The sequence below is a fragment of the Pongo abelii genome, chromosome 1 (genome assembly GCF_028885655.2).
Source record: "Pongo abelii isolate AG06213 chromosome 1, NHGRI_mPonAbe1-v2.0_pri, whole genome shotgun sequence".
Taxonomy (NCBI): domain Eukaryota; kingdom Metazoa; phylum Chordata; class Mammalia; order Primates; family Hominidae; genus Pongo; species Pongo abelii.
The window spans coordinates 157,306,572-157,332,215 of record NC_071985.2 but is presented as its reverse complement, the minus strand read 5'-3'; the positions used below and the strand labels follow the sequence as shown (position 1 = coordinate 157,332,215).

Sequence of the window (25,644 nt, the reverse complement as noted above, 5' to 3'; positions counted from 1 at the left end):
TCCTCAAGTGGGTCCCTGACCCCTGACCACTGAGGAGCCTAACTGGGAGGCACCACCCAGTAGGGGCAGACTGACACCTCACAGAGCTGGGTACTCCTCTGAGACAAAAATTCCAGAGGATCGATCAGACAGCAGCATTCGCGGATCACAAAAATCCATGGTTCTACAGACACCGCTGCTGATACCCAGGCAAACAGGATCTGGAGTAGACCTCTAGCAAACTCCAACAGACCTGCAGCTGAGGGTCCTGTCTGTTAGAAGGAAAACTAACAAACAGAAAGGACATCCACACCAAAAACCCATCTGTACAACACCATCATCAAAGACCAAAAGTAGATAAAACCACAAAGATGCAGAAAAAAACACAGCAGAAAAACAGGAAACTCTAAAAAGCAAAGTGCCTCTCCTCCTCCAAAGCAACGCAGCTCCTTACCAGCAACGGAACAAAGCTGGACAGAGAATGACTTTGACGAGTTGAGAGAAGAAGGCTTCAGACGATCAAACTACTCAGAGCTACAGGAGGAAATTCAAACCAATGGCAAAGAAGTTAAAAACTTTGAAAAAAATTTAGACAAATGTATAACTACAATAACCAATACGGAGAAGTGCTTAAAGGAGCTGATGGAGCTGAAAGCCAAGGCTCGAGAAATACATGAAGAATGCAGAAGCCTCAGGAGCCGATGCGATCAAATGGAAGAAAGGGTATCAGTGATGGAAGATGAAATGAATGAAATGAAGTGAGAAGGGAAGTATAGAGAAAAAAGAATAAAAACAGATGAGCAAAGCCTCCAAGAAATATGGGACTATGTGAAAAGACCAAATCTGCATCTGATTGGTGTACCTGAAAGTGACGGGGAGAATGGAACCAAGTTGGAAAACACTCTGCAGGATATTATCCAGGAGAACTTCCCCAATCTAGCAAGGCAGGACAACATTCAGATTCAGGAAATACAGAGAACACCACAAAGATACTCCTTGAGAAGAGCAACTCCAAGACACATAATTGTCAGATTCACCAAAGTTGAAATGAAGGAAAAAATGTTAAGGGCAGCCAGAGAGAAAGGTTGGGTTACCCACAAAGGAAAGCCCATCAGACTAACAGCGGATCTCTTGGCAGAAACTCTACAAGCCAGAAGAGAGTGGGGACCAATATTCAACATTCTTAAAGAAAAGAATTTTCAACCCAGAATTTCATATCCACCAAACTAAGCTTCATAAGTAAAGGAGAAATAAAATACTTTACAGACAAGCAAATGCTGAGAGATTTTGTCACCACCAGGCCTGCCCTAAAAGAGCTCCTGAAGGAAGCACTAAACATGGAAAGGCATAACTGGTACCAGCCACTGCAAAATCATGCCAAAACGTAAAGACTATCGAGACTAGGAAGAAACTGCATCAACTAATGAGCAAAATAACCAGCTAAAATCATAATGACAGGATCAAATTCACACATAACAATATTAACTTTAAATGTAAATGGACTAAATGCTCCAATTAAAAGACACAGACTGGCGAATTGGATAAAGAGTTAAGACCCATCAGTGTGCTGTATTCAGGAAACCCATCTCACATGCAGAGACACACATAGGCTCAAAATAAAAGGATGGAGGAAGATCTACCAAGCAAATGGAAAACAAAAAAAGGAAGGGGTTGCAATCCTAGTCTCTGATAAAACAGACTTTAAACCAACAAAGATCAAAAGAGACAAAGAAGGCCATTACATAATGGTAAAGGGATCAATTCAACAAGAAGAGCTAACTATCCTAAATATGTATGCACCCAATACAGGAGCACCCAGATTCATAAAGCAAGTCCTGAGTGACCTACAAAGAGACTTAGACTCCCACACAATAATAATGGGAGATTTTAACACCCCACTGTCAACAATAGACAGATCAATGAGACAGAAAGTTAAAAAGGATACCCAGGAATTGACCGCAGCTCTGCACCAAGAGGACCTAATAGACATTTACAAAACTCTCCACCCCAAATCAACAGAATATACATTTTTTTCAGCACCACACCACACCTATTCCAAAATTGACCAGATAGTTGGAAGTAAAGCACTCCGCAGCAAATATAAAAGAACAGAAATTATAACAAACTGTCTTTCAGACCACAGTGCAATCAAACTAGAACTCAGGTTTAAGAAACTCACTCAAAACTGCTCAACTACATGGAAACTGAACAACCTGCTCCTGAATGAATACTGAGTACATAAGGAAACGAAGGCAGAAAAAAAGATGTTCTTTGAAACCAGCGAGAACAGACACAACATACCAGTATCTCTGGGACACATTCACAGCAGTGTGTAGAGGGAAATTTATAGCACTAAATACCCGCAAGAGAAAGCAGGAAAAATCCAAAATTGACACCCTAACATCACAATTAAAAGATCTAGAAAAGGAGGAGCAAACACATTCAAAAGCTAGCAGAAGGCATGAAATAACTAAAATCAGAGCAGAACTGAAGGAAATAGAGACATAAAAAACACTTCAAAAAATCAATGAATCCAGGAGCTGGTTTTTTGAAAAGATCAACAAAATTGATAGACCACTAGCAAGACTAATAAAGAAGAAAAGAGAGAAGATTCAAATAGATGTAATAAAAAATGATAAAGGGGTTATCACCACCGATCTCACAGAAATACAAACTACCATCAGAGAATACTACAAACACCTCTATGCAAATAAACTAGAAAATCTAGAAGAAATGGATAAATTCCACAACACATACACCCTCTCAAGACTAAACGAGGAAGAATTTGAATCTCTGAATAGACCAATAACAGGCTCTGAAATTGTGGCAATAATCAATAGCTTACCAACCAAAAAGAGTCCAGGACCAGATGGATTCACAGCTGAATTCTCCCAGAGGTACAAGGAGGAACTGGTACCATTCCTTCTGAAACTATTCCAATCAATAAAAAACAGGGAATCCTTCCTAACTCATTTTATCTGGCCAGCATCATCCTGATACCAAAGCCTGGCAGAGACACAACCAAAAAAGAGAATTTTAGACCGATATCCTTGATGAACATTGATGCAAATATCCTCAATAAAATACTGGCAAACCGAATCCAGCAGCACGTCAAAAAGTTTATCCACCATGATCAAGTGGGCTTCATCCTTGGGATGCAAGGCTGGTTCAATATACGCAAATCAATAAACGTAATCCAGCATATAAACAGAACGAAAGACAAAAACCACATGATTATCTCAATAGATGCAGAAAAGGCCTTTGACAAAATTCAACATCCTTCATGCTAAAAACTCTAAATAAATTAGGTATTGATGGGACATATCTCAATAAGAGCTATCTATGACAAACCCACAGCCAATATCATACTGAATGGGCAAAAACTGAAAGCACTCCCTTCGAAAACTGGCACAAGACAGGGATGCCCTCTCTCACCACTTCTATTCAACATAGTGTTGGAAGTTCTGGCCAGGGCAATTAGGCAGGAGAAGGAAATAAAGGGTATACAATAAGGAAAAGAGGAAGTCAAATTGTCCCTGTTTGCAGATGACATGATTGTATATCTAGAAAACCCCATTGTCTCAGCCCAAAATCTCCTTAAGCTGATAAGCAACTTCAGCAAACTCTCAGGATACAAAATCAATGTGCAAAAATCACAAGCATTCTTATACACCAATAACAGACAGAAAGAGAGCCAAATCATGAGTGAACTACCATTCACAATTGCTTCAAAGAGAATAAAGTACCTAGGAATCCAACTTACAAGGGATGTGAAGGACCTCTTCAAGGAGAACTACAAACCACTGCTCAAGGAAATAAAAGAGGATACAAACAAATGGAAGAACATTCCAGGATCATGGGTAGGAAGAATCAATATTGTGAAAATGGCCATACTGCCCAAGGTAATTTATAGATTCAATGCCATCCCCATCAAGCTACCAATGACTTTCTTCACAGAATTGGAAAAAACTACTTTAAAGTTCATATGGAACCAAAAAAGAGCTCACATCACCAAGTCAATCCTAAGCCAAAAGAACAAAGCTGGAGGCATCACGCTACCTGACTTCAAACTATACTACAAGGCTACAGTAACCAAAACAGCATGGTACTGGTACCAAAACAGAGATATAGATCAATGGAACAGAACAGAGCCCTCAGAAATAACGCCGCGTATCTACAACTATCTGATCTTTGTCAAACCTGAGAAAAACAAGCAATGGGGAAAGGATTCCCTATTTAATAAATAGTGCTGGGAAAATTGGCTAGCCATATGGAGAAAGCTGAAACTGGATCCCTTCCTTACACCTTATACAAAAATTAATTCAAGATGGATTAAAGACTTAAACGTTAGACCTAAAACCATAAACACGCTAGAAGAAAATCTAGGCATTACCATTCAGGACATAGCCATGGGCAAGGACTTTATGTCTAAAACACCAAAAGCAACGGCAACAAAAGCCAAAATTGACAAATGGGATCTAATTAAACTAAAGAGCTCCTGCAGAGCAAAAGAAACTACCATCAGAGTGAACAGGCAACCTACAAAATGGGAGAAAATTTTCGCGACCTACTACTCTGACAAAGGGCTAATATCCGGAATCTACAATGAACTCAAACAAATTTACAAGAAAAAAACAAAGAAACCCATCAAAAAGTGGGCAAAGGACATGAACAGATACTTCTCAAAAGAAGACATTTGTGCAGTCAAAAGACACATGAAAAAATGCTCATCATCACTGGCCATCAGAGAAACGCACATCAAAACCACAATGAGATACCATCTCACACCAGTTAGAATGGCGATCATTAAAAAGTCAGGAAACAACAGGTGCTGGAGAGGATGCGGAGAAATAGGAACACTTTTACACTGTTGGTGGGACTGTAAACTAGTTCAACCTTTGTGGAAGTCAGTGTGGCGATTCTTCAGGGATCTAGAACTAGAAATACCATTTGACCCAGCCATCCCATTACTGGGTATATATGCAAAGAACTATAAATCATGCTGCTATAAAGACACATGCACACGTATGTTTATTGCGGTACTATTCACAATAGCAAAGACTTGGAACCAACCCAAATGTCCAACAATGATAGATTAGATTAAGAAAATGTGGCACATATACACCATGGAATACTATGCAGCCATAAAAAATGATGAGTTCATGTCCTTTGTAGGGACATGGATGAAATTGGAAATCATCATTCTCAGTAAACTACCGCAGGACAAAAAACCAAACACCGCATGTTCTCACTCATAGATGGGAATTGAACTATGAGAACACATGGACACAGGAAGGGGAACATCACACTCTGGGGTCTGTTGTGGGGTAGGGGGAGGAGGGAGGGATAGCATTAGGAGATATACCTAATGCTAAATGACAAGTTAATGGGTGCAGCACACCAGCATGGCAAATGTATACATATGTAACTAACCTGCACATTTTGCACATGTACCCTAAAACTTAAAGTATAATAATAATTAAAAAAAAGAAGTTCTTATGGGAACTGTCCATATTTTTAATAAGCATTTTATTTCTTAACAAAAAAAAGAAATTGGAACAAAGAAGACATGAATAGACAATTCCTAATCATTTTTAAGTGTCCACTTTGTGTTTTATTACCACTTTGAAGGCTTTCTTGCCTATACCAGGAAAAACTCAGTTCTTTATCCCTTTTCCGAATTTTCCTGGTACTTTTACTTTGAATATAGCGCTTAATTAACATTCTGCTTCATACCTAGGACTAACACACTATAAATTCCCAGAAGACAAAGTAGGGGAATACAATAACAGGATACAGAATTTTAACAGCCAAATTAGAATGAATTTATGGGTGATCTTTATTGTGCAAAAGACAATGTTAAGTTAAATCTTTTGCTATTACAAAGACTGCTCCTGTGGTTATTCTTGCACATAAGTCACTTCATAACCAAGGGGGTATATTCATAGGATAAATACCTAGGAATAGAATTTTCAAATGTAGTTCAAGCATTGGGCTGGGGGCGGTGGCTCACATTTGTAATTCCAGCACTTTGGGAGGCTGAGGCAGGAGGATGAAGGATTGCTTGGGCCCAGGAGTTTAAGACCAGCCTGAGCAACACAGGGACACCCTGCTTCTTAAAAAAAAAAAAATAGCTGGGCACGTTGATGCACACCTTTGGTCCCAGCTACTCTGAAGACTGAGGTGGGAGGATGATCTCTTGAGCCCAGGAGGATGAGTCTGCAGTGAGTCCTGATCCCACCACTGCATTCCAGCCTGGAGAAGAGTGAGACCCTGTCTCAAAAATAATAATAATAAAAATTAAAAATGAATTGTTAGAATATATGCTTTCTACATATATTCTATTTTGCTTACCACTGTACCCCCAGAACTTAGAATAATATTGGCATATTCTAGGCATTCAATACATATTAGTTGAATGAATTTATACAGTAGGAGGTTAGGTTTGTTTTTCATTCCTTCAGCAGTTATTAACAATCTGAATAATGTTACTTTTTGGGTCTGATGCTTATATGATTCTTATTTCAAGCATTGCCTTTCCCGGGATATGTGATCAATCCCTGTCTCCCTCTGTTTTCCCCTCTACCACAACTCTCTTCCATCTGATTTACGGGCACCTTTTCCATGGCATACTTAGCTTGCCTTTGTCACAGAATTTGTCACAGGATTTGTCACAGATTATTTACCAACTATCTTTCCCACTAGGCTCCTTCAGGGTAGAAGCATTTCTTAGAGGGCCAGCTACATAGCACATGTTTAATACTTATGCTTATGTTGACATAATGTAAATTTAGACGATTATCACTTTCTGGCTCTTGTCAGAGCAAATGCAAATGTTCTCCAGAGAAAAACACCTTCCAATTAGGCCCTAATGTGAGCTGACAACGAAAAATCTTCAAAGTAAATACAGAACCAATCAGCATGAAAAAAAGTCAACTGAAAATTAAAAATAACACATTTGGGACCTTGACATGGTTTGGATCTGTGTCCCCACCCAAATCTCATGTTCAACTGTAATCCCAATGTCGGAGGTGCGGCCTGGTGGGAGGTGATTGGATCATGGGAATGGTTTCTAATGGTTTAACACCATCCCCCTGAACACTGTCCTTGTGATAATGAGTGAGTTTTCGCATCAGATCTGGTTGTTTAAAATTGTGTGGTGCCTCCACCCCACACCTTTTCTTCCTGCTCTGGCCATGTAAGACTTGCCTACTTCCCCTTCACCTTCTGCCATGATTGAAAGTTTTCTGAGGCCTCTCTAGCTGTGCTGCCTGTATAGCTTGCCAAACCATGAGCCAATTAAACCTATTTTCTTTATCAATTATCCAGTCTAAGGTATTTCTTTATATCAATGAGAGAACAGACTAACACAGACCTCAAGACTCCAGATATTAGAATGATCACATAAACAGTACAGTTGGCCATACTCTGTTTCCGTGGGTTCAGCATCTGTGGATTCAACCAACCTCAGATAAGAAATACTCAGGGGAAAAAAAAATTCCACAAAGTTCCAAAAAGCAAAACTTAAATTTGCTACATGCAAGTACTACCTTGAATCCACACAAATAGAGTGATATGTAGGCATCTTATTAGATATTATAAGTAATCTAGAAATGATTTAAAGCATATGGGAGGATGTGCGCAGGTTATATGCAAATACTATGCTGTTTTATACAAAGGACTTGAGCATCCTTGGAGTTTGGTACCTGCAGGGGTACCTGGAACCAGTACCTCTGCAGACACCAAGAGAAAACTGTATAAAATAACTCAATGTGGAAGATGTAAAGAAATTCAAAAAATCACACAATGGAAAATAATAGGGATCTATAGAAACAAACAGGTAGATCTGAAAAATAATCAAATGGAATCTGAAATAGTACTTCTCAAGTTTTCACATGCATAGGAATCCTTGGGGAGCTTACTAAAATGCAGAATGCGATTTGGTAGGTCTAGGATATGACTCAGACTCCGCCTTTATAATAGCTCTCAGAGTGATTTTGATGCTGCTAGCCCATGGACTTTAAGTAGGAAAAGAATACTAGCTTATAGATAGGAATAAATTACCCAGGATGCATCACAGAAAGACAAAAAGGTGAAAAATACAAGAGGTTAAGAAATGAGAAGGATGCAACAAGAAAGTGTAACATGTCAGTCAGGTTCAGTGGCTCACTCCTGTAATCCCATCACTTTGGGAGGCTGAGCCAGGTGGATGACTTGAGGTCAGGAGTTTCAGACCAGCCTGGCCAACATGGTGAAACCCTGTCTCTACTGAAAATACCAAAAAATTAGCCAGGCGTGGTGGCGCACGCCTGTAATCCCAGCTATTCAGGAGGCTGAGGCAGGAGAATCACTTGAACATATGAGGTGGAAGTTGCAGTGAACCGAGATCGCACCACTGCACTCCAGCCTGGGCGACAGAGAGACTCCATCTGAAAAAAAAAAAAAAAGGAAGTCTAACATGTCAACTAAAGTCCCAAAAAGGGAGAAGGCCCACTCTTTACATTTGCAGGGCCTGGAGCAAACTCACAAGTGCACACCCACATACCATATAACATACATTTAACAGTTAAAAGTTAATATCCAAGCTAATCCACAGTTAAATAAAATATGCTCTGGGCAGGGCATGGTGGCTCACATCTGTAATCCCAACACTTTGGGAGGCCAAGGTGGGTGGATTGCTTGAGGCCAGGAATTTGAAAACAGCTTGGGCAACATACTGAGACCCCCTGTCTCTACAAAACAAACACACACGCAAATTAGCCAGGCATGGTGGCACAGACCTGTAGTCCTACCTACTTGGGAGGCTGAGGTGGGAGGCTCACTTGAGCCTGTGAGGTAGAGGCTGCAGTGAGCTGTGATCGCACCACTGCACTCCAGCTTGGGCAACAGAGCAAGACCCTGTTTAAAAAAAAAAAAAAGGGTTGGGTGCGCGGTGGCTCATGCCTGTAATCCCGGCAGGCTGGAAGGCCAATGTGGGCATATCACAAGGTCAGGAGTTCGAGTCCAACCTGGCCAACATGGTGAAACCCTGTGTGTACTAAAAATACAAAAATTAGCCAGGTGTGGTGGCAAGCACCTGTAATCCCAGCTACTCAGGAGGCTGAGGCAGGAGAATCACTTGAATCCGGGAGGGGGAAGTTGCAGCGAGCCGAGACAGTGCCATTGCACTCCAGCCTGGGCGACAACAGCAAGACTCTGTCTCAAAAAAAAAAAAAAGGGAAGAAGAAAAAAAAATATTCCGGCAAGGCAAAGTGACTCAGGTCTGTAATCCCAGCACTTTGGGAGGCCAAGAAGAGAGGATTCCTTGCATCCAGGAGTTCAAGATCAGCCTGGGCAACATAGTAAAACCCCATGTCTACAAAAACTAAAAAATTAGCTGGGCGTGCTGGCACGCACCTGTATTCTCAGCTACTTAGGAGGCTGAGGTGGGAGGATCACTTGAGCCCAAAAGGTCCAGGCTGCATTGAGTGGTGATTGTGCCATGGTACTCAGCCTGGGGAGAGAGTGAGAACCTGTCTCAAGTCAGTCTATTATCTATCTATCTATCTATCTATCTATCTATCTATCTATCTATCTATATCTCTATATTCTGTCCTCCAGTTTTCATAATTATACCTTGATGACAACCCAGAATGCCAGGTTCAAATTTAGCCAGCTTGAACTTCTTAGAATCATGTGCTAGAAAATTACAGATTAGGAAAAGATGTCTCTTGGCCTGTTCCTTTCCTTGTACCGCTTCAGGGTCTTGCATCACAGTGCGTTTTGTACCTATGCATGTGGACATCCTAACCTAGACATCCAAGCTCCTTTCATACCTTGCTTACATCAATGCCTTGGCAACTCCTTAGGACATGTGGTGCACATACCAGCAAATGATCTGCCCTTTAAGGGAAGGGCCCAGGGAAGATACCCAAGTCGAATTTGCAAGTGGTCTATGGGGCTATTTGGGTAGAAAAATGCAGGGAGGGTGACCTGAAATACCATGTAGTGGTGGGGAGGCTGATTCTGGGTGGGCATGTCTACTGGATTCCAGAGACTCCTAGCTGCATGTAAAGGTATGTGGCTGTAGGAGGACCACAGCAGGACCTGCCCTCTAAACATGGGCCACCAATCCACCTTACCTGTGTCTAAGAATGGTATTGTAACAGATCATGCTAGAAAATTTTTAGGAGTGCTACATTCTCAAATATAGGAAGTTCATCAAATACCAGGTAAAAGAAATAAAAGTAAATCCACAATTAGAGGCATCTTCATGCAACTGCACAAAACAGAAGACCCAGAAAAGATCTTAAAAGCAGCAAGAGAATTACCCACAACGTAACAATTAGATTGACAAATTGACAGATAGCTTCTCTTTTTCCTTTTTATTTGTGTCTTAAAAATATATATATATGTATATATATATATATATTTAACAGTCCCGTGTGTGGAGGGTTGACTTTCAGTAGATCACAGTGAGGGAGCTGCTCTGCTCCAGAAGCAGTTCCTCCAAGAATGGTTTAGCACCAGGGACCACACAAATGAGCATTGCCTTATGGGCAAGGGGGCTGTGATATGGTTGGCTTTCTGTCCCCACCCCAAATCTCATCATGAATTATAATATCCAGGTGTTCAGGGAGAGACCTGGTAGGAACTGATTGGATTAAAGGGGTGGTTTTCCTCATGTTGTTCTCCTGATAGTGAGTTCTCACGATATTTGATGATTTTATAAGTGTTTGACATTTCCTTCTACATAACACTCTTCTCTCTCCTGCTGCCTTGTGAAGAAGATGCCTACTTCCTCTTCATGTTCTGCCATGATTGTAAGTTTCCGGAGGCCTCCTAGGCATGCAGAACTGTGAGTCAACTGAACTTATTTCCTTTATAAATTGCCCAGTCTCAGGTACTTTTTTTGTTTTTGTTTTTGTTTTGAGACAGAGTCTTACTCTGTCACCCAGGTTGGAGTGCAGTGGTGTGAGCTCAGATCACTGCAAACTCCACTTCCTGGGTTCAAGTGATTTGCCTGCCTCAGCCTCCCTGGTAGCTGGGATTACAGGTGCCCACCACCATGCCTGGTTAATTTTTGTATTTTTAGTAGAGACAGGGTTTCACCATGTTGGCCAGGCTGGTCTTGAACTCCTAACCTCAAGTGATCCACCCTCCTTCCCAAAGTGGTGGGATTACAGCTGTGAGCCACTGTACCCAGTTTAGAATCTTTAACCCACAAAATTCGTTGAAGAATCATCTGTGTGAAATAAAGCCATTTTCAGATAAAAAAACTAATAGTTATCTACCAACAGAAAATCTAGTGAAGTAAAATCATTAAGGAAGAGAAGATCACTTCAGAAGGACAGTGTGCTATGCAAAAGGAAATAGTTAAATGAATTGTAACTATTGGGTAAAAAATTTGCCTATATTAGGCTGGGCGCGATAGCTCACGCCTGTAATCCCAGCACTTTGGGAGGCCCAGGCGGGCGGATCACGAGGTCAGGAGATCGAGACCATCCTGGCTAACACAGTGAAACCGCGTCTCTACTAAACATAGAAAAAATTAGCTGGGTGTGGTGGCAGGCACCTGTAGTCCCAGCTACTCTGGAGGCTGAGACAGGAGAATGGCATGAACCCAGGAGGTGGAGCTTGCAGTGAGCTGAGATTGCACCACTGCACTCCAGGCTGGGTGACAGAGCAAGACTCTGTCTCAAAACAAACAAACAAAAATTGCCTATATTAGATGATAATAAGATAGTATTTATGAAGTTAACAAAAAAACATAACTAAAATACGAGAACAAGTCCAAGGAGATTGAAACATTTGAAATGTCCTAAGGTTCTTGTACTGTTGGGAGAGAGGGTTAGGATATTAACTATACACATTTTTAATTATGCAAGGTAAATTTAAAAACAGCCACTAAATTATTGGAATTCGTAACTTTTAAACCAGAAGAAAAGAAAAAATAAAATAAGAAAAAATTAAGACACTTTTTTTTTAAAGGCAAGAAAGGCCAAAATAATACAAAAAAATAGGAAAAGTGGAACATATAGGAAGAAAAAATTTGGATGACAGAAACAAGCCCAAAATAAACAAATAATTACATGTAAATGAACTGAGGTTACTGGTTAATGATAGACCAAAAAGTCAGCCATATTTCATTTACAAGACACACTAAAACATAAGGGCACAGAAAGGTTAAAGATAAAAAGTTGAAAAAAAACTCTTAGAGGTAACTATTAACTAAAATAAATCTGTGGAAATTAACATGTAACGAAGACTTTTCAAGATAAAATGCCTTATTAGGGCTAGATATGGTCATCATTTAATGATAAAAGGGTACGCCTTGTACAATAGCTGTCTGTTGCCTGTAGTCCCAGCACTTTGGGAGGCTGAGGTTGGAGGATCACTTGAATCCAGGAGTTCAAGAGCAGCCTGGGCAATATAGGGAGACCTTGTGCTTATAAATAATTAAAAAATTAGCTGGGGGTGGTGGTGCACTCCTGTGGTCACAGCCACTTGGAGGCTGAGGTGGGAGAATCTCTTGAGCCCAGGCACTTGAGACTGCAGCTCGTGGAGATCCAGCCTGTGTGACAGAGAAAGACTGAATTAAAAAAAAAAAAAATTGGCCAGGCATGGTGGTGCATCATGCTGTAGTCCCAGCTACTAAGGAGGCTAACATGGGAGGATCACTCGAGCCCAGGAGTTCCAGGTTACAATGAGCTATCATCCGGCCACTGCTTGCTATCTGGAGTGACAGAGCAAACCCTGTCTCCTTTCCCTTTTTTTTTTTAATTCCCTACAAATGAACAATAACAAAAGAAAAGCCTCAACTGAACAAAACTAGATAATTTTAAATTTACATGCAGGCCAGTGTGGTAATGGCCTGTAATCCCAACACTTTGGGAGGCCGAGGCAGGAGGATTGCTTGAGTCCAGGTGTTGGAGACCACCCTGGCCAACACAGCAAGACCCCATCTCTAAAAAAGAAAAAAGTAAAAACAAACAAAAAAAACTTACACACATTAAATAAAGTATCCCAAACTATAAATGGGAAAAATTAACAGAATTACAGGAAGAAATGAAATCCATCATCATAGTACATTCAATACTGTTCCTCCCTCTCAATTACTGATAGCCAACACATGCCAGTATATCAGGAATACTTCTCCAAATCCTTACTTAAAGCAATCAATTTTAAGAGCACAAGGTGCCAGTGTTTTCTAATGAGTGTTCAAAAATGCTTGTTCAGTGTGAAAGACAAGAATGCACAAACCAAAATAGCTGTAATACACACAGCATATCCTAATTCTGTGGAAAGCTAGTAAAAGGCACACAGGTGTTTCTTTTTTGAAAGTAACTTCCAGCCGTTCCAAGACAGCCGAATAGGAATAGCTCTGGTCTGCAGCTCCCAGGGTGATTGATGCAGAAGACGGGTGATTTCTGCATTTCCAACTGAGGAACCTGGTTCATCTCACTGGGACTGCTTGGACAGTGGGTGCAGCCCACGGAGAGTGAGCTGAAGCAGGGTGGGGCATCGCCTCACCAAGGAAGTGCAAGGGGTTGGGGGATTTCCCTTTCCTAGCAAAGGGAAGCTGTGACAGACTGTACCTGGAAAAATGGGACACTCCCACCCAAATGCCAGGCTTTTCCAATGGTCTTAGCAAACAGCACACCAGGAGATTATATCCCGTGCCTGGCTCGGCAGGTCCCATGCCCATGGAGCCTTGCTCACTGCTAGTGCAGCAGCCTGAGATCAACCTGAGAGGCAGCCGCCTGGCAGGGGAAGGGGCGTCTGCCATTGCTGAGGCTTGAGTAGGTAAACAAAGCAGCCTGAAAAGCTCAAACTGGGCGGAGCCCACCACAGATCAGCAAGGCCTGCTGCCTTTGTAGACTCCACCTCTGAGGGCAGGGCATAGCTGAACAAAAGGCAGCAGAAACTTCTGCAGACTTAAACGTCCCTGTCTGACAGCTCTGAAGAGAGCAGTGGTTCTCCCAGCACGGAGTCTGAGCTCTGAGAATGGACAGACTGCCTCCTCAAGTGGGTCCCTGACCCCCGTGTAGCCTAACTGGGAGAGACCTCCCAGTAGGGGCCGACTGACACCTCATACAGGTGGGTACCCCTCTGGGATGAAGCTTCCACAGGAAGGATCAGGCAGTTGTATTTGCTGTTCTGCAATATTTGCGATTCTGCAGCCTCCGCTGGTGATACCCAGGAAAACAGGGTCTGTAGCGGACCTCCAGCAAACTCCAACAGACCTGCAGCTGAGGGACCTGACTGTTAGAAGGAAAACTAACAAACAGAAAGGAATAGCATCAACATCAACAAAAAGGACATACACACCAAAACCCCATCTGTAGGTCACCAACATCAAAGACCAAAGGTAGATAAAACCACAAAGATGGGGAGAAACCAAAGCAGAAAAGCTGAAAATTCTAAAAACTGGAGCGTCTCTTCTCTGAAGGATCACAGCTCCTTGCCAGCAACAGAACAAAGTTGGATGGAGAATGACTTTGACAAGCTGACAGAAGTAGGCTTCAGAAGGTTGGGAATAACAAACTTCTCTGAACTAAAGGAGGATGTTTGAACCCATCGAAAGGAAGCTAAAAACCTTGAAAAAAGATTAGATGAATGGCTAACTAAAATAAACAGTGTAGAGAAGACCTTAAAGGACCTGATGGAGCGGAAAACCATGGCACGAGAACTACGTGATGCGTGCACAAGCTTAAATAGCCGATTCGATCAAGTGGAAGAAAGCATATTCGTGATTGAAGATCAAATTAATGAAATAAAGCAAGAAGAGAAGTTTAGAGAAAAAAGAGTAAAAAGAAACGAGCAAAGCCTCCAAGAAATATGGGACTATGTGAAAAGACCAACTCTACGTTTGATTGGTATACATGAAAGTCATGGGGAGAATGGAACCAAGTTGGAAAACACTCTTCAGGATATTATCCAGGAGAACGTCCCCAACCTAGCAAGGCAGGTCAAAATTCAAATTCAGGAAATACAGAGAACACCACAAAGATACTCCTCAAGAAGAGCAACCCCAAGACACATAATTGTCAGATTCACCAAGGTTGAAATGAAGGAAAAAATGTTAAGGGCAACCAGAGAGAAAGGTCAGGTTACCCACAAAGGGAAGCCCATCAGACTAACAGCAGATCTCCCAGCAGAAACTCTATAAGCCAGAACAGAGTGGGGGCCAATATTCAACATTCTTAAAGAAAAGAATTTTCAACCCAGAATTTCATATCCAGCCAAACTAAGCTTCATAAGTGAAGGAGAAATAAAATCCTTTACAGACAAACAAATGCTCAGAGATTCTGTCACCACCAGGCCTGCCTTACAAGAAAGCATTAAACATGGAAAGGAACAACCAGTACCAACCACTGCAAAAACATGCCAAATTGTAAAGACCATCAATGCTAGGAAGAAATGGCCTTAACTAACGGGCAAAATGAACAGCTAACATCATAATGACAGGATACAATTGACACATAACAATATTAGCCTTAAACGTAAATAGGCTAAATGCCCCAATTAAAAGACACAGACTGGTAAATCGGATAAAGAGTCAAAACCTATCAGTGTGCTGTACTCAGGAGACCCATCTCACACATAGGCTCAAAATAAAGGGACGGAGGAAGATCTACCAAGCAAATGAAAAGCAAAAAAAAAGCATGGGTTGCAATCCTAGTCACCGATAAAACAGACTTTAAACCAACAGAGATCAAGAGAGACAAAGAAGGCCATTACATAATGGTAAAGGGATCAATTCAACAAGTAGAGCTAACTATCCTGAATATATGTATGCACCCAACACAGGAGCACCCAGATTCATAAAGCAAGTCCTTAGAGACCTACAAAGAGACTTAGACTCCCACACAATAATAATGGGAGAATTTAACACCCCATTGTAAACATTTAGACAGATCAATGAGACAAAAGCTTAACAAGGATATCTAGGACTTGAACTCAGCTCTGCACCAAGCGGACCTAATATACATCTACAGAACTCTCCACCCCAAATCAACAGAATATACGTTCTTCTCAGCACCACATCACACTTATTCCAAAACTGACCACATAGTTGGAAGTAAAGCACTCCTCAGCAAATGTAAACGAACAGAAATCACAACAAACTGTCTCTCAGACCACAGTGAAATCAAATTAGAACTCAGGATTAAGAAACTCACTTAAAACCACACAACTACATGGAAACTGAACATCCTGCTCCTGAATGACTACTAGGTAAATAAGGAAATGAAGGCAGAAATAAAGATGTTCTTTGAAACCAATGAGAACAAAGACACAATGTACCAGATTCTCTGGGAAACATTTAAAGCAGTGTGTAGAGGGAAATTTATAGCACTAAATGCCCACAGGAGAAAGCAGGAAAGATCTAAAATTGACACCCTAACATCACAATTAAAAGAACTAGAGAAGCAAGAGCAAACGCAGTCAAAAGCTAGCAGAAAGCAAGAAATAACTAAGATCACAGCGGAATTGAAGGAGATAGAGACCCAAAAAACCCTCCAAAAAAATCAATGAATCCAGGAGCTGGTTTTTAGAAAACATCAACAAAATTGATAGACCGCTAGCAAGACTAATAAAGAAGAAAAGAGAGAAGAATCAAATAGATGCAATAAAAAAAGATGAAGTGGATATCACCACCGATCCCACAGAAATACAAACTACCATCAGAGAATACTATAAACACCTCTATGCAAATAAACTAGAAAATCTAGAAGAAATGGATAAATTCCTGGACATATACAGCCTCCCAAGACTAAACCAGGAAGAAGTTGAATCTCTGAATAGAACAATAACAGGCTCTGAAATTAAGGCAATAATTAACAGCCTACCAACCAAAAAAAGTCCAGGACCAGACAGATTCACAGTCGAATTCTACCAGAGGTACAAAGAGGAGCTGGTGCCATTCCTTCTGAAACTATTCCAAACAATAGAAAAAGAGGGAATCCTCCTTAACTCATTTTATGAGGCCAGCATCATCCTGATACCAAAGCCTGGCAGAGACACAACAAAAAAAGAGAATTTTAGACCAATTTTCTTGATAAACATGGATGCAAAAATCCTCAATAAAATACTGGCAAACCAAATTGAGCAGCACATCAAAAAGCTTATCCACCACGATCTAACAGGCTTTATCCCTGGGATGCAAGTCTTGAATCAATAAATGTAATCCATCACATAAACAGAACCAAGGACATAAACTCATGATTATCTGAATAGGTGCAGAAAAGGTCTTCAGCAAAATTCAACAGCCCTTCATGCTAAAAACTCTCAATAAATTAGGTATTGATGGAATGTGTCTCAAAATAATAAGAGCTATTTATGACAAACCCACAGCCAATATCATACTGAATGGGCAAAAACTGGAAGTATTCCCTTTGAAAACTGGCACAAGACAGGGATGCCCTCTCTCTCCACTCCTATTCAACATAATGTTGGAAGTTCTGGCCAGGGCAATTAGGCAGGAGAAGAAAATAAAGGGTATTCAATTAGGAAAAGAGGAAGTCAAATTGTCCCTGTTTGCAGATGACATGATTGTATATTTAGAAAACCCCATCATCTCACCCCAAAATCTCCTTAAGCTGATAAGCAACTTCAGCAAAGTCTCAGGATACAAAATCAAAATGCAAAAATCACAAGCATTCCTATACATCAATAACAGACATACAGAGAGCCAAATCACGAGTGAACTCCCATTTACAATTGCTTCAAAGAGAATAAAATACCTAGGAATCCAACTTACAAGGGATGTGAAGGACCTCTTCAAGGAGAACTACAAACCACTGCTCAACGAAATAAAAGAAGACACAAACAAATGGAAGAACATTCCATGCTCACGGGCAGGAAGAATCAATATCGTGAAAATGACCATACTGCCCAAGGTAATTTATGGATTCAACGCCATCCCCATCAAGCTACCAATGACTTTCTTCACAGAACTGGAAAAAACTACTTTAAAGTTCATATGGCACCAAAAAAGAGCCCGCATTGCCAAGTCAATCCTAAGCCAAAAGAACAAAGCTGGAGGCATCACGCTACCTGACTTCAAACTATACTACAACGCTACAGTAACCAAAACAGCATGGTACTGGTACCAAAACAGAGATATAGATCAATGGAACAGAACAGAGCCCTCAGAAATAACGCTGCATATCTACAACTATCTGATCTTTGACAAACCTGACAAAAACAAGCAATGAGGAAAGGATTCCCTATTTAATAAATAGTGCTGGGAAAATTGGCTAGCCATATGGAGAAAGCTGAAACTGGATCCCTTCCTTACACCTTATACAAAAATTAATTCAAGATGGATTAAAGACTTAAATGTTAGACCTAAAAGCATAAAAACCCTAGAAGAAAACCTAGGCATTACCATTCAGGACATAGGCATGGGGAAGGACTTCATGTCTAAAACACCAAAAGCAATGGCAACAAAAGCCAAAATTGACAAATGGGATCTAATTAAACTAAAGAGCTTCTGCACAGCAAAAGAAACTACCATCAGAGTGAACAGGCAACCTACAGAATGGGAGACAATTTTTGCAGTCTACCCATCCGACAAACGGCTAATATCCAGAATCTACAAAGAACTTAAACAAATTTACAAGAAAAAAAAATCCCATCAAAAATTGGGCAAAGTATATGTACAGACACTTCTCACAAGAAGACGTTTCTGCAGCCAAGAGACACGTGAAAAAATGCTCATCATCACTGGTCATTAGAGAAATGCACATCAAAACCACAACGAGATACCATCTTACACCAGTTAGAATGGCAATCATTAAAAAGTCAGGAAACAACAGATGCTGGATAGGATGTGGAGAAATAGGAACACTTTTATATTGTTGGTGGGAGTGTAAAGTAGTTCAACTACTGTGGAAGACAGTGTGGTGATTTCTCAAGGATCTAGAACTAGAATAGCATTTGACCCAGTGATCCCATTACAGGGTATATACCCAAAGATTATAAATCATGCTACTATAAAGACACATGCACACGTAAGTTTATTGAGGCACTATTCACAATAGCAAAGATTTGGAACCAACCCAAATGTCCAACAATGATAGACTGGATTAAGAAAATGTGGCACATATACACCATGGAATACTATGTAGCCATAAAAAATGATGGGTTCATGTCCTTAGTAGGGACATGGATGAAATCGGAAATCATCATTCTCAGTAAACTATCGCAAGGACAAAAAACCAAACACTGCATGTTCTCACTCATAGATGAGAATTCAACGAGAACACATGGACGCAGGAAGGGGAACATCACACTTTGGGGTCTGTTGTGGGGTCGGGGGAAGAGGGAGGGATAGCATTAGGAGATATACCTAATGCTAAATGACGAGTTAATGGGTGCAGCACAGCAGCATGGCACATGTATACATATGTAACTAACCTGCACATTGTGCACATGTACCCTAAAACTTAAAGTATAATAATAACTGAATAAAAAGAAGTTCTTACGGGAAGTGTCCATATTTTTAATAAGCATTTTATTTCTTCACAAAAAAAAAAAAGAAATTGGAACAAAGAAGACATGAATAGACAATTCCTAATCATTTTTAAGTGTCCACTTTGTGTTTTACTTACCACTTTGAAGGCTTTCTTGCCTATACCAGGACAAACTCAGTTCTTTATCCCTTTTCCGAATTTTCCTGGTACTTTTACTTTGAATATAGCGCTTAATTAACATTGTACCTTATACCTAGGACTAACACACCATAAATTCCCAGAAGACAAAGTAGGGGAATACAATAACAGGATATAGAATTTTAACAGCCAAATTAGAATGAATTTATGGGTGACCTTTATTGGGCAAAAGAAAATGTAAAGTTAGTATAAGGTTTAGTATAAGCTACCATCCCAAAACTCAGGGTCTCACTGGAGGAGAAAGTGACTCCAGGTAGAATCCCTCAGGAAGACATTCACTTCCATCATTCGCTGAACCAGGACCTTTGGACAGCCTCGGATTGCACCCGCATATCCAAGGACACCACATCCACATCAGCGGACAAGTCATAAATAGCCTTGGGAATACGCGGAAAGGTCAAACTTACCTAAACAATTAAATTATCTTTTAAATTTTAAGGAAACACAAATATGCTTTCGCTATAGGTAGGGCATTTGAGAGCAAAATGTATTAATACTTTGAATCCGCCAAACAGACACAATCTGGGTTTGACCGTTCTCTCCGGGTAAAGGTGAAGGCTGACCACGGGAGCCGCTCTCCCTCCAGGCCCCAGCCACGTCCTCACCCAGGTTCCCGTCCTGCACCGCGCCGCAAGTCCCCCAGCGTTCAGCGCCACCCGGCCCTCCTAGCCCCGCCGCCGTCCCCCTCCCCCGCCCTGGCTCTCTTTACGCGCTGCTGTCAGCCTCGGCGTCCCACAGACAGGGCCAGAGGCTTAGCAGAGATTGCCCGCAGAGGATATGCGACCCCTCCCCAGCTCGCAGCGACGGCGCACGCAAGGGTCACGGAGCATGCGTCGGATACCCGGCGCCGGCGACCGCTCCCACCCCGCCTAGCGCAGTGCCCCCTCCTTCCGCAGCCCAACCGCCCCTTCCCGCCCCGCCCCGCCCCATCCCGCCCACGGGCCCCAGTGGGCGGGACCAGAGGAGTTCCGCGTTCGGGGAGTATGTCAAGGCCGTGACCCCTGTACTATTGTCCGAGTGGCCGGAACGGGAGCCAACATGGCAGCGGGGTTCGGGCGATGCTGCAGGGTGAGAGGGAGCCCAGCGGTGCGGTGGGGCTGGGACATGAGTATTGTGGTGTGGGAGCAGGGGGCCGTGGGCCAAAAACAGGTGCGGCCGGGAGGAGTGGGAAGTCGGGCTGAGGAAGGAGCCAGCCTAGCGGCCCCCACCTTGCTTTCACGCCTCCTGCCACCGGACGGAACGTAGCCTAGCGTTTCATTTTCCGTATCCTCCCGTCAGCCGACCCCGTTATAGCCGGCATCCTCTCTTTAGAATATCGTTTTTCTTTCTCTGGTAAACCCTCCAAATATTTACGCCGGGAATCCCACCTTTTTCCGAAGTGACCCTGTCTCTGTGTCAGAACCACCGGAAAAAGGAAAATGGAGCAGCTACTCCTTGAAATACTTAATGTTTAATAAGCTTTTCGTTGTAACGTTTCCACGTTGCTTACGGGAAAAAAAAGTAAAAGAAAAAAACCTACTGCAGAATTTTATGTGAACTTGTGTGTGTATTCTAGTATTGGGTCTTAATAGATTCTAAATAAGTTTGTCACTAGATGAATTTTGGTATCTTAAATATTCTTGATAGGTTCACACGACTGCCATTTAGATGTCACTTAAAATTAAGTTCAAGTTATGTCTTGGACCAAAAAAGCTGCGGTTTTAGAATAATTCTAAAGAATTGCTGCCCATGTTTTGCTGGTGTTACACAAGTTAATGTGAAGTGAAGGCAGAAATTGGGAGATTTCAGCTGTTTTTAACTCCAACACCAGAAAAGCGGATTTCTCAACCTCCAAGGAAGGATCTAAAAAAAACCTGATATAGAAAACTTACACCCTTTTTCTCTGCTTTAACCCATAAAACTAACACTCTTATATTCCCAAGAAATGCACAAAAGTGTTCAATTCTAGTGGTGCTGTTTCGGTATTTGGAATTTCATTGTTCTAGACAGCCCGAAGTAATAAAACCAATATTTATATAGCATTAGGCTTTCAAAATATAATCTTACTTTAATCGTCCGAAAATACGCAGTGAGATTAGCCCCATTTTTTGGTTTTGAACGGAAGCTATAAGCAGTTTGTAACCTGTCTACAGCCACAAATATAGTTGTGGAACCTAGATTCAAATTCAGCAATTGTAACTCCAGATCTTGTGCTATTTCTGTTTTCTATTTGCAAACCACCTCTCTAATTAACTGGCTAACTTTGTTATATAATTAACAGGTTGATGGGCATTGTATTCTGGTAATAGCAACCTTTGCACTTTGTTCTATGTAACATATTTTCCTGAATAGTCACATGTGAAGTGATTTTTTCCGTGTTTAAAGTCCTTCGGTTGGCCAGGCGCGGCGGCTCATGCCTGTAATCCTAGCACCTTGGGAGGCCTAGGCGGGTTGATCACTTAAGGCCGGGAGTTCGAGACCAGCCTGGCCAACGCAGGGAAACCCTGTCTTTACTAAAAATAGGAAAAATCAGCTGGGCATGGTAGCATATGCCTGTAATCCCAGGAGGCTGAGTTTGCAGTGAGCGGAGATCTCCCCACTGCACTCCAGCCTGGGTGACAGAGGGAGACTCTGTCAAAAAAAAAAAAAGTCTCTCAGTAGACCATTTAGCCTGGTTTGAGTTCTGACTTTTGTGCATGGTATTTAAAAACGCATTTATAATAGAGTCAGGTTTTTTGTTCTGATTTTTGTGGAATGTTTTCCTTTGTTATGGAACCTAGTGACCGATTAGGATACTAACAGAAAGATCAGTATAGCAAGGTGGTTAATAGCATGCGCTCTTGATAGTAAATGTTAGAATCCTGGTTGCCCTAATAGTAGAGTGACTTTGCCTAATTTAGTTGACTTTCTAAGCCTTCGTTTCTTCACTTGCGAAAGTGGAATAAAGGAATGGCTTAATCCTAGACTTGACCTGGAATTCAGTGAACTAACCTGTGTAACGTGACTGTAAATCAGAGTAGATTTGGTCTGTGACTGCTGGACAATAAGCACCAGAGAAACTGTTTAACTTTTTTTTTTTTTTTGAGATGGAGTCTTGCTCTGTCACCCAGGCTGGAATGCAGTGGTGCAGTCTAGGCTCACTGCAACCTCCGCCTCCCAGGTTCAAGCGATTCGCCTTCCTCAGCGTCCCGAGTAGCTGGGACTACAGGTGCATGCCACCACACCTGGCTAATTTTTGTATTTTTAGTAGAAATGGGGTTTCACCATGTTGGTCAGGCTGGTCTCAAACCCCTGACCTCGTGATCCGCCCACCTCAGCCTCCCAAAGTGCTGGGATTACACGCCTGAGCCACCCCACCTGGCACTGTTTCACTTTCAAAATAAAATTAATGAAGTTGCAAAGAAAATGCAAGTTTTCATACTCTATATGTTTTTATTATTGTAGTATGAGGTGTGTTATTTGGAAAGCACTGTTTCAATTACAAATATTTGACACTCTTAATTATATTGTCACCTTACATGTAGGAATTCCTCTTTTATAAGTTGAAATTGTCATCTACAAAGACAGTTTCTTTTTACGGATTTTGAAAAATATAAGAATTTAAATGCAGAAACTTTAGTATATTCTTCAGCTTCTCTTTTCTCTTAGTATCTAAGCTTGTTAAAATTGCCGGATAGTTCAGTTAAAGTCTTTTACAGTGAAAATTGTGTAATTTTGACTGTCCTGAAACCTTTACTCAAGAACACCATTGTGGTTCCCAGTTTGGCAGCTTTAATAAATGCAAATTTTTACTTTTGTATCCATTAAGCTGTCATGAATATAAAAATGGGTTGCAAAGCAATAATATATGTATATTTGTCTGTTTCTTTATATGTTCCTTTGAAGAAATATAAGTATATTTCAGATCCTAAGACAAGTAGTGTATTAGTAGTTTAGAAGTGGGATAGCAAACGTGTTTGTAAAGGAACGGATAGTACATGTTTTTGGCTTTGTGAACCAGATGGTCTCTGTAGTAACTAGTTAGATCTGCTGTGAAAGCAGCAATAGACAGCATGATGTGGCTGCCCTAGTTTGGTGACTCCTTGCTCAGAACATTGTAAGAATCCCTGTAGACAGCAGAAAATACAGAACATGGTTTTATGCTAATTTGTTTTGTTAGAGTGGGGTATCCTAAAAAATGACATCCTCTGAGGGGAAGGTTCCCAGAGGCATGCATGGGAGGCTCACAGGGACAGGGTATCAAAGTTGATGGACTAGGCAACTCTTGAACAAAGTATGTTCACTTCCAGCCTATCGTTCTCCCCAACCCAACTCTCCAACCATCAACGTCCTAGGAGCTTGTAAGATACCCAGAAGAGTGGTCCTACGTCTACTACTACCCTTGACTGTTGTTTGTCCTAAACCCTCCACTTCAGTAGTATAAATACCACTGACTTTATTTTCATTACTTTTTAAAAACATCTCCTCTGTAATAGGAATTTATATAACTGATAATTGGCTTATTTAAATTATGATTGAAGGCATTTAGATAGTGATGACTTTAAAAACTATGAGTACGGTCAAACCAGTTGCTGTAGTCACTTGTAATTATCAGTAGTCTCTTATCTGATTAATGTTTAACTTATCAAATTTATTTTAATAAAAGTGTTCTTTACAGGTCCTGAGAAGTATTTCTCATTTTCATTGGAGATCACAGCATACAAAAGCCAATCGACAACGTGAACCAGGATTAGGATTTAGTTTTGGTATATGTTCTGTTCTATCTTTTGACTTTAAACTTATACATATGAAGCTCTATGTGTTTGTTTGGAATATGTTTGTAAATAAACTTAATAATGTCTTTCATTGAGTAGAACCAGTCCACCATCCACAGATAGTTCACAATAACTCACCCCATTCTTCCTGATCTCATTTTCTTCCTCAGTATACTACACTATACATTAGATCTGTGTTAGCAGCATACATACACTTATATTCCTTCCTTTTTTCCTGAATGTTTAGCCCAAAATAAATGAGATTTACTGATACATATGAATAGTCTTCAACTTACATATCTGAATGCCACAAATACATTTTAAAAACACTTGTTAGATTACAATTCTAGGTGCCTGGCAAAAATAAGCTAAAGCTTGTTTTTGCTATAATATATCCAAATTGCAATTTTGGTACTATTAGATGAAGTTCTCACTCCTGGGACCAGGGAGCCATGTGGTTGTTGTAGGGAAAAGGAATATGATTTTTTTTCCTCTGCCCTCTATAAAATGAAAACTACACGCAAAAAATTTGAAATAATATCTATCTTTGGCATTCTTGGCCTTCTGAAGTGCTTCTTCAAAATTTTTATTTTTTCTCTAGTTAAAAACCATTTACTCAATTTATTTGGTCTCAGAAAATAGTTAAAGGCAGCTGCGATAACTCACAGCTAGGTACAAATGACAATCTCAAAGCTCTCCAGTTATTTTTTTTTTATTATTTGTTGTGTTTTTTAAAGATTTTTCCTTTTTCTTTATAAAGGTTTTTTTTTTTTTTTTTTTTTTACCAGAATTTAATGAAATTTTTCATTTCTTTTTCTTTCTTTCTTTTTTTTTTTAAAGATGAGCTTTCATTGTCTCATTATGTTGCCCAGGCCGATCTTGAACTCCTGGGCTCAAGCAGTCCTCTTATTTCAGCCTCCCAAAGTGCTGGGATTATAGGCATGAGCCACTGCACCCAGACCAAATGAAAATTTTCTGGTTTTTTTTTTTTTTTTTTTCTGTGACCTGTAGCCAAAGACTGAATGAAAATTATCTTTTCTTTTCTTTCTTTTTTTTTTGAGACAGTCTCACTCTGTCACCCAGGCCGGTGTGCGGTGGCTTACTGCAGCCTCTACCTCCCAGGTTCAAGCGATTCTCCTGCCTCAGCCTCCTGAGTAGCTGGGACTACAGGTGTGGGTCATCATGCCTGGCTAATTTCTATATTTTTAGTAGGGATGGGGTTTTGCCATGTTGGCCAGTCTGGTCTCGAACTCCTGATGACAAGTGATCCACCC

At 40.9% G+C, this 25,644-nt stretch overlaps 2 protein-coding genes across 7 annotated transcripts in view; one reads left to right on the top strand and one right to left on the bottom strand.

Moving 5' to 3' along the window:
• Positions 1-20,248, bottom strand: part of LOC129050631 (inositol hexakisphosphate and diphosphoinositol-pentakisphosphate kinase 2-like) — a 43,356-nt gene extending 23,108 nt beyond the window's left edge. Inside the window, exon 1 of the mRNA XM_054532992.2 lies at positions 20,045-20,248. The gene's annotated coding sequence lies outside the window, so the exon portion shown is untranslated. The remainder of the gene's footprint in view (positions 1-20,044) is intronic.
• A 26-nt stretch (positions 20,249-20,274) lies between these two features.
• Positions 20,275-25,644, top strand: part of ACADM (acyl-CoA dehydrogenase medium chain) — a 41,227-nt gene continuing 35,857 nt past the window's right edge. The window contains exons 1-2 of one of the 6 annotated variants that reach the window (XM_009248888.4): positions 20,275-20,705; positions 24,274-24,361. In XM_009248888.4, coding sequence (XP_009247163.2) covers positions 20,676-20,705; positions 24,274-24,361 — 118 coding nt within the window. In that variant the 5' untranslated portion in view covers positions 20,275-20,675. Of the gene's footprint in view, positions 20,706-24,261; positions 24,362-25,644 lie in introns of all 6 variants that reach the window. The other 5 variants (XM_024245437.3, XM_054532990.2, XM_054532991.2 and 2 more) reach the window with 5 other exon arrangements.